The sequence below is a fragment of the Bos mutus genome, chromosome 25, assembly GCF_027580195.1.
Source record: "Bos mutus isolate GX-2022 chromosome 25, NWIPB_WYAK_1.1, whole genome shotgun sequence".
Taxonomy (NCBI): domain Eukaryota; kingdom Metazoa; phylum Chordata; class Mammalia; order Artiodactyla; family Bovidae; genus Bos; species Bos mutus.
The window spans coordinates 3,213,937-3,229,651 of record NC_091641.1 but is presented as its reverse complement, the minus strand read 5'-3'; the positions used below and the strand labels follow the sequence as shown (position 1 = coordinate 3,229,651).

Genomic DNA, 15,715 nt, shown 5'->3' with positions numbered 1-15,715 from the left:
CACGCGGCACAGACCCACCCTCTCGCCCCTCCGTCTCCTGCCCCACCCCCAACTAAAGACTTCAAGCCCAGCAGTAACTATCAAAGTCAGAGGGACTTCCCTGAGCTTCTAATGCAGGGGGCACAGGTTCAATCCCTGGTCTGGGAACAAGGATCCCACACGCTGCACAGATGATTGATTGACAGATTAAAAAAACAGCCGCAGAATCCCCAGGGCTCCTGCCTTCTGGGTGGTGATATCTGCTCACACGGCAGAGACTCAGGGGCATCCTGACACCCCCAGTCCAGATGCCCTCATGCCCCTGATGACTCCTTCAGCTGGACATTCTGGGAGGACGGGGAACTTCACCATCAGGTGGAAGAAGGGAGCCCAAAGGCAGAGCCCCCTACCCAGGCCTGAGGATCACAGCTTTGCAGCTCAGGTTCCCTGAGGATGCAGGGACCTGGTCCCAAGATGAGTCACTCCTGGAGTGACTCTAAGGACTCTGCTTCATTCAGAGTTGTTCACTGTCCAGTCTGCGGCCAGAGGGACACGCCCCACCTGCTGATAAGTGTATGTGCCAGGCCCACACCTCATGCAGTGATGGAGGACCTGAGTCTCGGGGAAGCTAAGGGACCAGCCCAAGAGCCCTCAGCGGGGGGAGCGACGGGACCAAGACGGACGACACGCCACGAGAGCACTCACTGCACGCCGGATGCGGGCCGAGCACTCACTGCGTGCCGGATGCGGGCGGAGCACGGGCCGAGCACTCACTGCGTGCCGGATGCGGGCCAAGCACGGCCGAGGGCGGCATTTAGTCTTCCAAACGTCTCAGTGAGGCTTGATGATTTTGTCCATTTTACAGATGAGGACACTGATGTTCAGAGACTCAATCGACCCTGTGAGATTAGTACTACTATTATTCCCCATCTCTCAGAAGAGGAAACCAAGGCACAGAGAGACCAGGTACACATGCCCAAGATCACACAGCCATTCACTGGAGGGGCCCCCGAGGCACATGCGGGAGGTCTGATGCCAGAAGCCACCAAGGTGAAATTCTACTTTCTGTTTCTCAAGTACAGTAAGTCCCAAGTTGCAAACTTCCAAAGATGCAAATGTGCTACTACCCAAACATCACTGGATCTTTCTTTTTTTCAAGAGGGTAGATAGAATTAATCCAGCAAGGAACTGGAGTATGCCATCAACGTCAGGTGTGAGGGAACCCGCAGAGCGCCCCACGTCTCCTACTGCTGACAATCCTTTAGCTCTACCATCTCTCACCTCCTCTCCCTTCTCCGGTCAGTAACTCTTCTTGCCTGTTGACCCGACGCCCACCCCTGTATGCCAGCTGTTGTACTGGACTGCTGGACTTTTCAAGGTACTGTTCTATAACACTTAAAATGTTTTCTTTTTGTGTGTGTGTTTATGTATTATCTGTGTGAAAAGTATTATAAACCTACTACAGTACAGTACTGTGTTAGCTGGGTACCTAGGCTAACTTTGTCGGACTTACAAACAAATTGGACTCATGAATGCATTCTCGGAACAGAACTCAATCTGCTGGGGACTTGCTGCACTTACTGTGTGCCGTTCACTCCCAGGTAAGGAGAGGACACAGTGACATTCTCCACCTCCCCCAAGCTCGTGGGGAGACAGCCAAGGGAGCAAGTCCAATACAGAACAGGATGGAGGCTGCAAGCAGCAGAGGTGGAGAGCTGAGGTTACGAGAGAGCAGAAACTGTGAGGAGGAGGCGGGGGGAACAACAGAGTCCAGGGTGACAGAGGGAGACGGTGGGAAAGTGGAGAACAGGGAAAACCCCCGGAGAGGGGCCGAGGCCTCTGTGGGCGCCGGGTCTCCAGCTCCAGGCCCCATGGAGCCCTGAACGCACCAAAGTCTGCAGCGAGCTCAGATGCTCTGCTGTTTAAGAAGTGACTTCACTTAGTCAAGGATTCCCTGGTGGCTCAGATGGTAAAGAATCTGCCTGCAATTCCGGAGGCCCAGGTTCGATCCCTGGGTTGGGAAGCTCCTCTGGAGAAGGGAATGGCAACCCACACCAGTATTCTTGTCTGGAGAATCCCACGGACAGAGGGGCCTGACGGGCTACAGGCCATGGGGTCACAAAGAGCTGGACACGACTGAGCAACTAACACTTTCACTCCTTCACTTTCACTTAGTCACAGCGAACCACTGTCCACAGTGACACTGTGAACCAAGCCAGCACCCTGGGCTCAACTCCAGTGGCCCTTCCACTCATCTGGCTAGGGGTCCCCAGGCCCCCCAGGGAGGGGACCGCAGGGGTCTGGGCCTCAGCCGGGAGCTCTGGCGGCTTGGGGATCCCTGGAGGGAGGGCTTGGCAAAAGCTCAGACTTGAGGTTAGTCGGAGCTGGGTTAGAGCTCGCCTCCCCTCTCCCTGGCCACCGGCCCAGCCTCCCCGGCACCTCGTCTGTAACTGGGGGCCAAGGACACTGATCTGGCAGGGTCCGGGATGGGTAAGAATCAATCCACACAGTACAGGAAGTAGAGCCTGGAACATACAAAACACTTGGGAAATGGTGCAGGTCTTTACTGTGGTGGCAATTAACATGAAAAAAAATAGAGGCAGAGAGGCAGTCTGGGACACTGGGAATTAATTTACCCAAATCTCAATCCACTTTTTTTTTTTTGGCTGTGCTGGGTCTTCGCTGTTGCACAGGCTTTCTCTAGTTGCGGCGAGCGGGTGCTACTTTTGGTTGCGATCCACAGGCTTCTCACTGGGGTGGCTTCTCTTGTCTCGTTGCAGAGCACAGGCTCTATCGCTCACCGGCTCGGTAGTTGTGGTTCCCGTACTCGAGAGCGCAGGCTCAATAGCTGTGACGCACGGCTTACTTGCTCTGTGACTGGTGGGATCTTCCCAGACCAGGGAATCCATGTCTCCTGCCCTGGCAGGTGGATTCTTAACCACGGAGCCACCAGGGAAGCCCTCGATCCACACTTCCTCTTGCACCTACCTGGCCATGTCCCTGATCTGCTTCTCTGTTGGTCAAGGGCACTGGGTTGAGGAATGTGAGGCTCCCTCTGCTCAGTGGGAAGGACGATTTTGAATTCCATAATCGATTAGTGATGTCTGTCCGGGGCACAAGGAAAGGATGGCAGTAAGGGCTCTACTGTCCTACTCTAACAATCCTATGAGGATGTGAGAGCTGGACCATAAAAAAGGCTGAGTGCCGAAGAATTGATGCTTTTGAACTGTGGTGTTGGAGAAGACTCTTGAGAGTCCCTCCGACTGCAAGGAGATCAAATGAGTCAATCCTAAAGGAAATCAACCCTGAATATTCATTGGAAGGACTGATGTTGAAGCTGAAAATCCAATACTTTGGTCACCTGATGCAAAGAGTTGACTCATTGGAAAAGACCCTGATGCTGGGAAAGATTGAAGGCGGGAGGAGAAGGGGACCACAGAGGATGAGATGGTTGGATGGCATCACCGACTCGATGGACACAACTTAAGCAAACTCCGGGAGATGGACGACATGAAGCCTGGCGTGCTGCAGACCATGGGGTTGCAAAGTCACACTCGACTCAGAGACTGAACAACAGTGACAATAATTCCGTTAGAGCTGTGTTCAGGCAGCATCACCCTTAAACAGGAGGGCCTCTGTCCCTAACCATGTCCTTTAGATCTGTTGCTTCTCCAACTTTCATGCACACCTGACCACTGAAGGATCTTATGACAATGAAGGTTCTGATTCCACAGGCTTGCAGTGGATTTCTAACGAGTGCTAGCTAATGCCAAGGCAATGGATCTCTGGAGTGTGCTGCAGATCAGGGTTAAGGGGGCCCTGCTCACACAAACACAGGCTGCTCTGTTAACGAGACATCAAGCGCCTTGGTCATGGGGGATCCAGCAGTCATCGTCAGCAGTGTGAGCTGTGACCCTGGCCGTCCGCTTTGTGAACAATGCTGGCAGGCCCCAGACATGTACGTCATCACATCTCCCGTCCTGTGTCCTTTGAGAGAAACATGGGTACAGATCCACACAATGGAATGTCATTCAGCCTTAAAAAGGAAGATACTACGATGAGATACCACCTCACATCGGTCAGAACTGCTATCACAAAAGAGTCTGCAAATGACAGGGACTTCCCTGGTGATCCAGTGGCTAAGAGTCCGAGCTCCCAGTGCAGGGGGCCCAGGTTTGATCCCTGGTCAGGGAGCTAGATCCCACATGCTGCAACTAAGACCCAGCACAGCCAAATAAATAAAATAAACATTTTTGAAATGGCTGAAATGGTAAACTTTACATGATGCATATTTTACCACAATAACAAAAAACGATTACATCCAAATGCCGTGGAGCTTTGTGGATGACATCACATGTGGCACTGGGAACAAGGAGGATGTGAGCAGCAGAAAGATCTGGGTGAGAGAAAGACAAACCCCAGTCGGCCCTCCCCACCAGAGGTTACACATCTCAGGGACCCACCAGCCGCAGGCAGAAACCACTAGCGACTGGCAGCTGGTTCAATCTACAGATGCGGAGCCCAAGGGTACAGAGGCGCATCCGCGGACGTTGGGAGTCGAGGGAGTCCTGGAACTAACCCACCACCCGGGCGGGTACCGAGGGAGGACCTCGATTCATCCTCGAAAGCTTTGCTCTCAAGGCAGCAACCTCCAGCATCCAGTTTGTCCCTCTCCCCGTTTCGGTTCCAGGTTTCAAAGACACTCGTGAATCGCCCTGGAATTCCCAGTAGGTGCGTGTGGCAGCTGATGGACACACGAAATGCTAATGCATTCATATCACTCCTGAACTTCCACATGAGCAGGACTAGAGGCAACTTGCATAAGACACAAGTCCTGTTCTTTTTTTAATGGAAGTATAGTTGATTTACAATGTTGTGCCCATCTCTGCTGTACAGCAAAGTGATTTGGTTTTACACATATTAATATACACATTATTTTTTAATATTCCTTTCTGGACTTCCCTGGTGGGCCAGTGGTTAAGAATCCACCTGCCAGGGCAGGGGACGGGTTCGATCCCGGTCTGTGAAGCTTGTTTCCACGTGTCACGGGGCAACTGAGCCCGTGGGCCACAACTACTGAGCCTGAGCTCCAGAGCCCGTGAGAAGCCCTCGCACTGCATCTAGAGTAGCCCCTGCTTGCCGCGAATACAGAAAGCCCACATGCAGCAACGAAGACTCAGCACTGCCAAAACACACAAATAAAATTCTTTTCCATGATGGTTCAGGGGCTTCCCTGGTGGCTCAGATGGTAAAGAATCCGCCTGCAGTGCAGGAGACCCCATTCAATCCCTGGGTTGGGAAGATCCCCTGGAGAAGGGAAAGGCTACCCACGCCAATATTCTGGCCTGGAGAATTCCATGGACTGTACAGTCCACGGGGTCACAAAGAGTTGGACACGACTGAGCGACTTTCACTCTGACATTCACATGATGGTTTATCCCTGGACCCTGGATAGCTTCCTGTGCTACACGATGGGACCTTTTTATCCATTCTCTGTATGGTAGTTGGCGTCTACCAGCCCCAAATTCTCAGCCCACTCCTCTCCTTCCTGCTCCTCTTGGCAACCATAAGCCTGATCCCCATCTAGTCCTCATGTTGGCAACGAGCTGGACATTGGACTTGAGGCGTGAGCAGTTTCATTTTCATGAGATGGGTTTCAATTACATTTTCTAAAAACTCAAATAAAATATCTCAGCTTTAACTTAAATACTGTTTGACTTTAAAATGTTATACTCACCCATCTTAATTGAATTTTGCCTTTTCAATTTAATAGGAATTTTTGAATACTTTAGAATTGAGTCATATAAACTCTTTCAGTTTCTGACATTCGCTTTAATCTACATTTGTGGAGTCTTTTAATTACATTTTCCACTTGAACCTTTTAGGCCAGTGTTCTCCCAGAGGAATTTCTGCAGTGATGGAAATGTTAAACATCCGCGTTGTCCCGCAGAGCGGCTGCTGGCCCCTCGTGACTATGGAGCGTTTGAAATGTGGCTGGTGCGACTAAGGAACTAGCTTGTTAATTTTGTTTTACCTTAATGAATTTAGATTTACTTTTTGTCTTTGGCCACAAAGCTTGTGGGGTCTTAGTTCGATCTGGTGCCCCATGCGCTGGGAGCACGGAGTTTTAACCAATGGATGGCCAGGGAAGTCCCAAGATTTACTTCTAAATAAGCCACATGTGGCTAGGCCCACAGCCCTGAACAGAGCACCGTTAGATTATTACTGTTAATAAAACCCCCAAATAAGTGAAAATCTTGACTATAAAAAATGATTCTGTTGTGATGAAGTCAATAAAAATAAATCATGTGATATACATAATAAACTGTGCCTGTCTTCGTTACTCATCCGAGCAAGGCTGCCCGGCAACGAACGCCAAACACGCGTGTGAAAGTTCACTACATTCAGCTGTCTTTCTGTGTATTTTCTTGGCCATGCCCCATGGGACCCTAGTTCCCAGACCAAGGATCAAACCTGTGCCCCCGCACTGGCAGCATGCAGTCTTAGCCCCTGGGCCACCAGAGAAGTCCCCCACCTAAAGCTGTCTTTGAAACTAGCCAGTCTTCAATCATATGAAGGCCACCGTTTTACAGTCGTCAGTTCTGTCTCTATAGAGGTATAGCTGTCGAAAGGAGGACAGAACCCGTTTTGTCGAGAAGCTTGTCAGCTTGACTTTTAACTTGAGATATCCAGACACAGAGCAAGAGCCGGGACACCGCTCCGGCTCCACAGCATTGGGGGCGGGCCCGTCAGTGAATGAATGAAGGAGGCCGACGATGGTGTGTTCTGGGAGCCCTGCCAGGTCCTGCCAGGGTGTGGGCAGTGGGAAGGACTCGGAATTCTATTCCCTGCATCCGTCAGGGAGCAGATGATCCTGTAAAACGCCGCGTGTGAGACTCTCGCCCTGCAGCTGTTGGTGACGGCGACTGCTGTCACCCCTCAGGTTTGCACAGGAGGCAGAAGGGCAGAGCAGAGGCCAGGCGAACCCAGGTGTGAACCCTACCGCCCGCGCTACGACCTCGGGCAAATCAGGCAGGTATGAAAACTGCGGCCACTCCCAGGACGGCCAAGGGTCAGAGGAGACGCTGTACAGAAACCGAGGGCCGGGACTTCCCTGGTGGTCCCAGCGCAGGGGGCCTGGGCTCGACCCCTGGTCAGGGAACTAGATTCCACTTGCCGCAACTAAGAGTTTAGGAGTTCGCATGCTGCAACTAAAAAGGTTCTGCTTACCGCAACTAAGGTCAAAGGTCTCGAGTGTTGCGGCTAAAACCTGGAGCAGGACTTCCCTGGCGGTCCAGTGGATAAGAATCAGCCTGCCAGCGCAGGGGATCCGGGTTCCATCTCTGGGCTGGAAAGATCTCACATGCATCGCAGCTACGAAGCCCTTGGGCCACAACTGCTGAAGCCCTCGAGCCTACAGCCCGTGCTCCGCAGCAAGAGACGCCCCTGCTCAACACAACTAAGAAAGCCCGCTCGCAGCGATTAAGACCCAGTGCAGTCGAAAATAAAGAAATAAAATTTAAAAAATAAACCTGGTGCAACCAAATAAATAATTCTTTTTTAAGTATGGGTCACCTCCCTCTACTCCATGAAGCCCTGTCCCCAGGTTAGTCCAGCAAGACAGAAGCAACCATGAACCTCACCTCCCCACCCACCCCTTCTCCATCCACCCAGACACCTGCTGAAGTCACAGAAAGCTTTGCCAAGGTAGAAGGGTTTCTCTGACAGCCCCTGGATCTTCAGAAACTTGCTTTGTACAAACAGCCTAAAAGCTTCTTTAGAAAGAGACACACTGGATCAGAGTAACTGTGACATAAATAGCCACGCTCCAGAGCACCAACTGTAGACCAGGTACCTCGCCAGCTGGGTCACATACCTCATCTTAATCTCCTTAAGGACCGCCAAGGTTTAGGAAACCTGTGACCTCCAGAATTCAGAGTCCCGGCTGGAGCAGGACTAACTAGCTTTGAAGGGACTTCAGGCAGCAAGACGGAGAAGGCAATGGCACCCCACTCCAGTACTCTTGCCTGGCAAATCCCATGGACAGAGGAGCCTGGTATGCTGCAGTCCATGGGGTCGCGAAGAGTCGGACACAACTGAGCGACTTCCCTTTCACTTTTCACTTTCATGCATTAGAGAAGGAAATGGCAACCCACTCCAGTGTTCTTGCCTGGAGAATCCCAGGGACGGGGGAGTCTGGTGGGCTGCCATCTATGGGGTCGCACAGAGTCGGACACGACTGAAGTGACTTAGCAGCAGCAGCAGCAGCAGGCAGCAAGACAGGACTAAACCTACAGAAGGCCTCCCACGGCCAGCACGAGCGTCACCACCCCCTCCTGTCAACCTCCCTTACAAAGGGGAAAGCGGGACTCAGGGAAAAGCCCCGTGCCCGTGAGAAGAAGCAGAGAGGAGGGCAGGGTCACAGCACCGGCCCCTGGCCCCTCCTCCTTCCCCAAGATGCAGCCATGGAAGGAGTGAGAACCTGTCTCTGACCTTAGGAGCAACTCCAAACACCACGGCAGGACCCGCGCTGTGAAGGGGGTGGGGGTCCCCAGCCTGGTCACTGTCGTCTGGGCAGTCGGCGATCCTCACATGGACCTGGTGACCAGGGCAACACCCTGAATGGACAAAGAATCGAGTGTTCGCTGCAGAGACGCTCCCGGAGCGTGACTGCCCGGAAGCAGAACCCAGAAAACAACCTGAGTGTCCCACAGAGGGAAATAATGAAATAAAGCAGGGTGTGATGGCGAGCTGGGACACACGCAAAAGCCCATGTCGAACTGCGGCTGCAAGCAGTTAGGAAAGACGAAGGAGAAGGGAGTATAGCAAGTCAATTTTTAAAAATCAGGATACAGTGCTAGCTGTAGGCTATCTATAGAAGAAAAATCAACACATTTAAAAGTGATGATCTCGGGACCATGGGATTGAGGGTCTGCTGCTTTCATTTTTATACCTACTTCCCAGGATTTAAAAACTTTTCTCCAAGAAGCATGAGCTACATCTATAACCACGTTGCTATTTTATAATGACCGCCACGTTTAAGGTCACACTGCATTAAGCCAAAGAGGACACTGGTGTCTGCACAGCTTGATTCAATCATCTAAAGTCACACAGCCAGGATCCAGGCGACAGATTCTGACTGGTAACTACTCAGGTGCCAGGTGTTGTTCTGGGCACAGACAGACAGATGGGACTTCACTCCCCAGCCTCCCGGCAGTCTCCCGGGCCTCATGGGGCTCGCCCAGGAAATGTGAGACCTTGCTGCCTTCCAGGACACATAGAACCAAATTTATTTTTATTCTCAAGACCCTGGACTTCCCTGGTGGTCCAACAGTTAAGAATCCACCTGCCGATGCACAGGTCACGGGTTCGAACCCTGGTCTGGGAAGATCTCACAAGCTGTGGAGCAACCAAGCCCACGCAGCACAATTGCTGAGCCCTAGAACCCATGCTCTGCAACAAGAGAAGCCGTCTCGATGAGAGGTCATACACAACTAGGAAGAAGCCCCTACTCGGCAACCAAGACCAGCGCAGCCAAAAAACAAATAAATGAAAATATTTTAAAAAAGAATTACAAAGACCCGGAAGCACCCTGTGTACCTTTCCTTCCCTCCCTTACAGATGACCACCAACCTGACCTCGTAATCATCACTTTCTCACTTTTTGCATGCCTTTCTCTGCATTCCTAAACCACACAGCTGGTTTGCAGGGTTTCAAGTGTTACATGATTGGAGTCATGCTTTCTTCCAAGTTTTGCTATCGTTCAACACATCCGTGCGATTTATCCATACACTCTTTAGAACTGGAGTTCGTTTTCATCGCAGGATTACTATTCCACTGTACAAGGCCACCCTGTTCAATCAGCGTGGACCTCTGGGCTGCCTCCAGGTCTTGCTTACCACGAACAATGCTGCTGAGAAGTTTCTGGGCCATCTTCCCCGGTACACACGCTCACAGAGTTTCTCTAGGGGAGACACCCAGACGAGAATGGCCATGCCCAGGTTCACATAATAATTTCTGTTTTCCAAAGCAATTATAATAGTTTTGTCAGACTTTCAACATACTGAATACGAGCACGGCATCCCGAGGACTCTTACTTTGCATTTCCTTGATCATCAACACAAGTGAGCAGTTTTTCACACGCTTGCTGCTCATCTGTGTTCTCCCTTCCGGAAATGACTCTCTTTTCCCATTTTGTATTGGGTTGTCTTTTCCTTATTGCAGTTCTTTATAGATTCTCGATATTAAACTTTTTCGGTCATGCTGTGTGGCTTGTGGGATTTTAGCTCCACACAGGAACTGCACCCAGGCCACAGCAGTGAAAGCGTGTAGTCCTACCCACTGGCGGTGGTGGTGGTTTTCGTCGCTAACACGTGTTTGACTCTTTTGCGACCCCATGGACAGTGGCCCGCCAGGCTCCTCTGTCCACGGGATTTCCCAGGCATGAATATTGGAGTGTGTTGTCATTTCTTTCTCCAGGGGACCTTTCTGACCCAGGATCAAACCCAAGTCTCCTGTGTCTCCTGCATTGGCAGGTGGATTCTTCACCACTGAGCCACCAGGGAAGCCCTTGAACCACTGGACCACCATGGAATTCCTGATTCCGGTATTAATTACTTGTTGGTTAAACGTGCTGCTAATAAGTCCTCCAAGTGTGTGGCTTGTCTTCTCTTCTTTTCTTGGCATTTTTTGTTTTTGTTTTTGGCGAATAAACACTTAAACTTTTCTACTGTAGTTGAGTTTATCAACCTTTTATAGTTTGGACATCTCTGCGCCCTCAGAAATCTCTCCCTAGCGTGACGGCCCAAAGGTACTGTTTTAAGTTTTCAAAAGGTTCAATGTTTTTAAAAAATTTTCACTTGTAAATGTTTTTTCATGCTTAAAGGCAAGTGCATTCAGTTCCTTTCCAGGCAGAAGATACGGTATCTTACACGCTTGTTCTTTCTCTTCCAAATCAAGTTTGGGACAGCCTTTGAGGGCCCACTTATCCTCCACAGAGGGCCGCCTTGCACCATGTTCTGGTCAGTGTCTTCCGTAGGGGAGAAAGGAACATTCTTGCTGACCTGCAGACTAGTCCAGGGGAAGTGTGCTAGAAAGGTAATGTGTACTGTCTGTCCAGCTGTGGTCAAGCTCACAGTAGGGTCATTATCCAGGTAAACCAACAGATGCCTACGGAAGCCATTCAGATACACCGTGGCAGGTAGGAAGCCACAGGAGAAGAGAAGGAGAGATGTGCTAGTCTAGGGTGGAGTCAAGAGGCTGCTGGTGTGAAAAAACAGGAAAAATGGAAGTGAAGTCATCCTCTTTAGGACGCCCTGCCAAGCAGAAAGGCTCCAAAAAATCCACCAGTCGCTAGAACACTCTTCTTCACAAACGACACCAGCTCCTCTGCTTTGCTCTTGACCTGCGGCTTCCCTGGTGGCTCAGTCGGTAAAGTCCACCCGCAATATGGGAGACCTAGGTTCTATCCCTGGGTTGGGAAGATACCCCGGCAAAGGAAATGGCAACCACTGCAGTATTCTTGCCTGGAAATTTTCGTGGACAGAGGAGCCTGGTGCTACAGTCTATGGGGTCACAAAGAGTCCAACACAACTAAGTGACTTTCTTTCTCCTCTCTTTCTGTGTAGGTGTCCCGTTGTTCTTGAGGATCTGCAGCTGCTCCTTGGCTTTCTCCCGTGTCCTTCTCTACCTGCTGCCAGTCCACTCTGATGGACCCAATATGGTTCACAAGCTGAAAAGGAAGAAACCCACCTCCCAAAGCCGTCGCAGCCAACTTTCCCACCTTCTGGAATATGAAAACCACACACCATCCAGTTGTTGTACAGTCACTCAATTGTGTCAGACTCTTTGCGACCCCATGGACTGCAGCACACCAGGCTTCCCTGTCCTTCACCAAATGACATCGCCAATTAACAGCTGGGTTGCCACACTCTACATTTTTGGCTTAAGGTTCAGCTTTCTGCCCAAACAGCATTTGCCACCATGGCTGCTTTTTAGCAAGTTCTGAGAGGTCCAGGGACTCAGAATTTTCCCCACAGTAGACTGGTTGCCGCCATTCCGGCGAGCTCATCTCACGATGACACCTGTCTCGACTCCGAGAAGGAAGGCACGCAGTGGAGCAGGCTCGAGCTGGCTTGCGGCACGTGGGATAGACGTTTCCATTCCCACCGGGAGACAGAAAGGACCCAGCAGGGCGGGGGCGTGCACTCCTCTTCCTTCCACTTCCACTTCCGCCCGCAGCCAAGTCCTACATATATTTTTGGAGGGGGGAGCGGGGCTGTACCAGATCGTCATTCGGAGAAGGCGATGGCACCCCATTCTAGTACTCTTGCCTGGAAAATCCCCTGTACGGAGGAGCCTGGTAGGCTGCAGTCCATGGGGTCGCAAAAGGTCAGACAGGACTGAGCGACTTCACTTTCACTTTCCTGCATTGAAGAAGGAAATGGCAACCCACTCCAGTGTTCTTGCTTGGAGAATCCCAGGGACAGAGGAGCCTGGTAGGCTGCCATCTATGGGGTCGCACAGAGTTGGGCACAACTGAAGCGACTTATCAGCAGCAGCAGATCATCATTGTGGCACCAAACTTTTGTTTTTGGCATGTGGGATCTAGTTCCCTGACCAGCAATGGAACCCCCATCCCCTGCATTGGGAGTGCAGAGTCTCAGCTTGGGCCACCAGGGAAATCCTCCACTTGTTAATCTGTAATCCATCTACAAATGCTTTTTCTGTAAGGTGTGAGGTAGGGCTCCAGTTTTCTTGTTTCCATCTGGTTAACTGTCTCAGTACCATTGATTCACTAAACCACCCCTGCCTGATCAGCAATACTGCCTCTGTCAAAAGCCAAATGCCTTTATATGCATGAATCTGTTTCTGGGCTCTCTGTTCTGTTTCATTGGTCAATTCACCGAGCTCTGCGTCCTGTCTTTAATTCCTATAGCTCTGCAATAAGTGTGTTTCTGGATGTAGATAAGTCATTCAAGGACTTGAGGTTAGAACCTTAAAGATCAACTGACCCAACCAGCCACTGAGAAACAGAGGCTCAGAGAGGGAAAGCATCTTTTGCAATGTCACACAGCATTTAACTAAAAGCACTGTTAAGAACTGGATGTTTGTGTTCCTGCCTCCAAAAAAAATTCACATGTTGAAATCCAACCCCCCATGTGATGGCATTTGGAGGTAGAACCCTTGAGACATGATTAGATCATGAGGGTGGAGCCTTCATGAATGGAATTAGTGCCCTTATCTGAAGAGGCCAAAGAGCTGGCCCCGTGTCTTTCTAACATATGAAGAGATCAGTAGTCTGAAACTTGGAAGAGGGCCTTCACCAGACCCAGACCATGCTGGCACCATGACCTCACACCTCCAACCTCTAGAACTGTGAGGAATAATTTTCTGCTGTTTATAAGGCACCCAGTCTGTGGTACTTTATTACGGCAGCCTGAATGGACTAACATCCATATCTCACCCTGGACGATGGTCTTGTCCTGTTCAATATCGCAGTCAATGGCCACCTGTGTGTAGTTACTGAGCACTTGAATAATTTGTTTATATTGATTACATATTGAACGTCCTTTGGATAGAGTTAACTAAAATATATTCTCATAATTAACTTCATCTGTTTCTTTTTATGACACTGAGTTGGGACATAAGCTACATATTAAAATGAATGACCACTAGGAAATTTAAAACTACCTCTGTGACTTGTACGACATCTCTACTGGAGAGAACTCGGTTATACTTCTAAATTCACTCAATCACAAAGCCTTGATTATGGCCCTAATATGTGGACTGGACGGTAAAAAGGGCCACACCAGGAGGAAAAGAACAGAAATAATCGATGCACTCTGTCTCCTCACTGGGCTCATTACCCGGAGAAGAGTCATCAGTCCCAGCATGAAAGAGCTCACGGTGCAGCCCTCAGCCCAGCTGGAGCTCTATTCCAGTAAGAGAGAGGGCAGCCCCAGTGCCTAAATCTAGCCATCATTTACACCAACCCCCTTGTCTTACAGATTAACCAGCAGAGGCCCAGAGAGGTTGAGACACCTACCCAAGATCACACAGTGGGTGTGGGACAGAGCTCCTTCCCCCACTGTCTGCATGTGTAGCCTCCAGTTCTGGGCATCCCCCTTCCCTTTGAGTGAACGCTCCACCAACTTACATCTCATACGAGCACACCGGACCCTTGAGAAAAGCCTAAGAAAGTCCGAGTGTCCACACCGGAGGAGACCTCACAGATCTGTGCAGCCAGCCCCTCCCACCTTCGTCCCAAGAGAAACTCCACAGGAATTCCCACTAGTATCCCCTTCCCAGCGGGACTCCCCAACTTTATGAAGGAGACACAACACGTCTCCCTCCAGGGGAAACCAAGATGAGACCGGGGGGGAAAGGGCCCACTGTCCCTGCCCCCAGCCCTGCTCAGGCCGGCCTCTGGGGCCAAGCTATGCTCCCTCTGACGGGAACTCAGAGACGTCGTGGGACCAGGGGTCCTCAACAACTGCTGGGAGACAATGAGCCGTGTTGTGCCACAGCAAAAATGACGCCCACCCAGCTCAACTCACCGCCTGCCCCCTCTACCCCCGAGGCAGGAGGTGTGGGGGGAGGGCGGGGGCAGGGCAGGCCGAGTGTCCTCTCCCACATCAGGCTCTCCCGGGGCAGGAGGAAGAAACCAGGGCTGCACGCCCAGAGCGGCCTGTCCTCCCCCGAGACCCCTGCGAGCCAAAGGGCAACCCTAGAAAAGGGTTTCCATCCAGCTTGCAGGCAAGCCCACCCTCCCAAAATCTTAGAGCCATTTAATATTCCCTCACCTCCCCCCGCCCCTTAATTGGGAATCTGAGCCACAGGACCTTGGCTTCCACTCAGCAATCTGAAATCACCACTTTAGAAGAGGAAACCAAGGCTCAGGAGGGACCACGGATTTCATATTATGAAAAGGCCAAGACGCACAGGTCCTGGCCCTGAGCCTCAGTTCACCCACCTGAAAAGAGCACTTACCCATTCGTCCCGTTTGCTGTGAGGACGGTCAGGGGTGGTGAGGGGACAGGGCCGGTCAGGGGGGACAGGGGTGGTCAAGGAGGACAGGGTGATCGGGGGACAGGGGTGTCTGGGGAGACAGGGTGGTGCGGGGACAGTGTGGTCAGGGGGGACAGGGGTGATACTGGCCAATGCCTTTTATCATTAACAAAAGCTCCAGGTAGCAACTGAGCCCGTGCAAAGTGCTTTCAAGGGATCGGCTCACTTAACCATCGAGGGGGGGCCCCAGGGGTGGGGACGCTCGTTATCCCCGCCTTGCAGAACTGGAAATCGAGGTTCCGAGAGGTGAAGCGACTGGCCCCAGGGCACCCCGCTAAGTGTGTCTGAGGCGCTGGGAACCCGCGCGCCTCCCGAGTCCAAGGCGCGGAGCTCACAAAGACCGCGACGTCTCGCGTCCGGGTTCTTCCGGCCCGGGGACAGGGTCCATTGGTCACCCCGAATTCTCGGGGCGGCGGGGGGCGCGCTGGCCGTGCGGGTAGCCGGACCCGCGCCCCCGCGCCCGCGCGCCCCCGCCACTCACCTCGCGTACTTGGTCTTCTGAAAATCCAGGAGCCGCGGGGCGAACATCGCGGCGGTTCCATCGGCCTCCAGCCGGGGGCTCCGACCGCGGCAACTCGGCGAGGCCGCGGGGCGGGAGCAGCAGGTCGGCGGGCGCGGGGCGGGGGCGGCCGGGGGCGCGCGGAGCCGAGCTGGAGCTGAGCCGGGA

At 51.9% G+C, this 15,715-nt stretch overlaps 1 protein-coding gene and 1 pseudogene across 1 annotated transcript in view; both read right to left on the bottom strand.

Moving 5' to 3' along the window:
- The window catches only part of MMD2 (monocyte to macrophage differentiation associated 2), a 36,021-nt gene extending 32,150 nt beyond the window's left edge, over positions 1 to 3,871 (bottom strand). The window contains exon 1 of the mRNA XM_070363125.1: positions 3,807 to 3,871. Coding sequence (XP_070219226.1) covers positions 3,807 to 3,871 — 65 coding nt within the window. The remainder of the gene's footprint in view (positions 1 to 3,806) is intronic.
- Positions 3,872 to 11,284: 7,413 nt separating this feature from the next.
- On the bottom strand, positions 11,285 to 15,576 carry LOC102267258 (FUN14 domain-containing protein 2-like; annotated as a pseudogene).
- Positions 15,577 to 15,715: the final 139 nt, after the last annotated feature.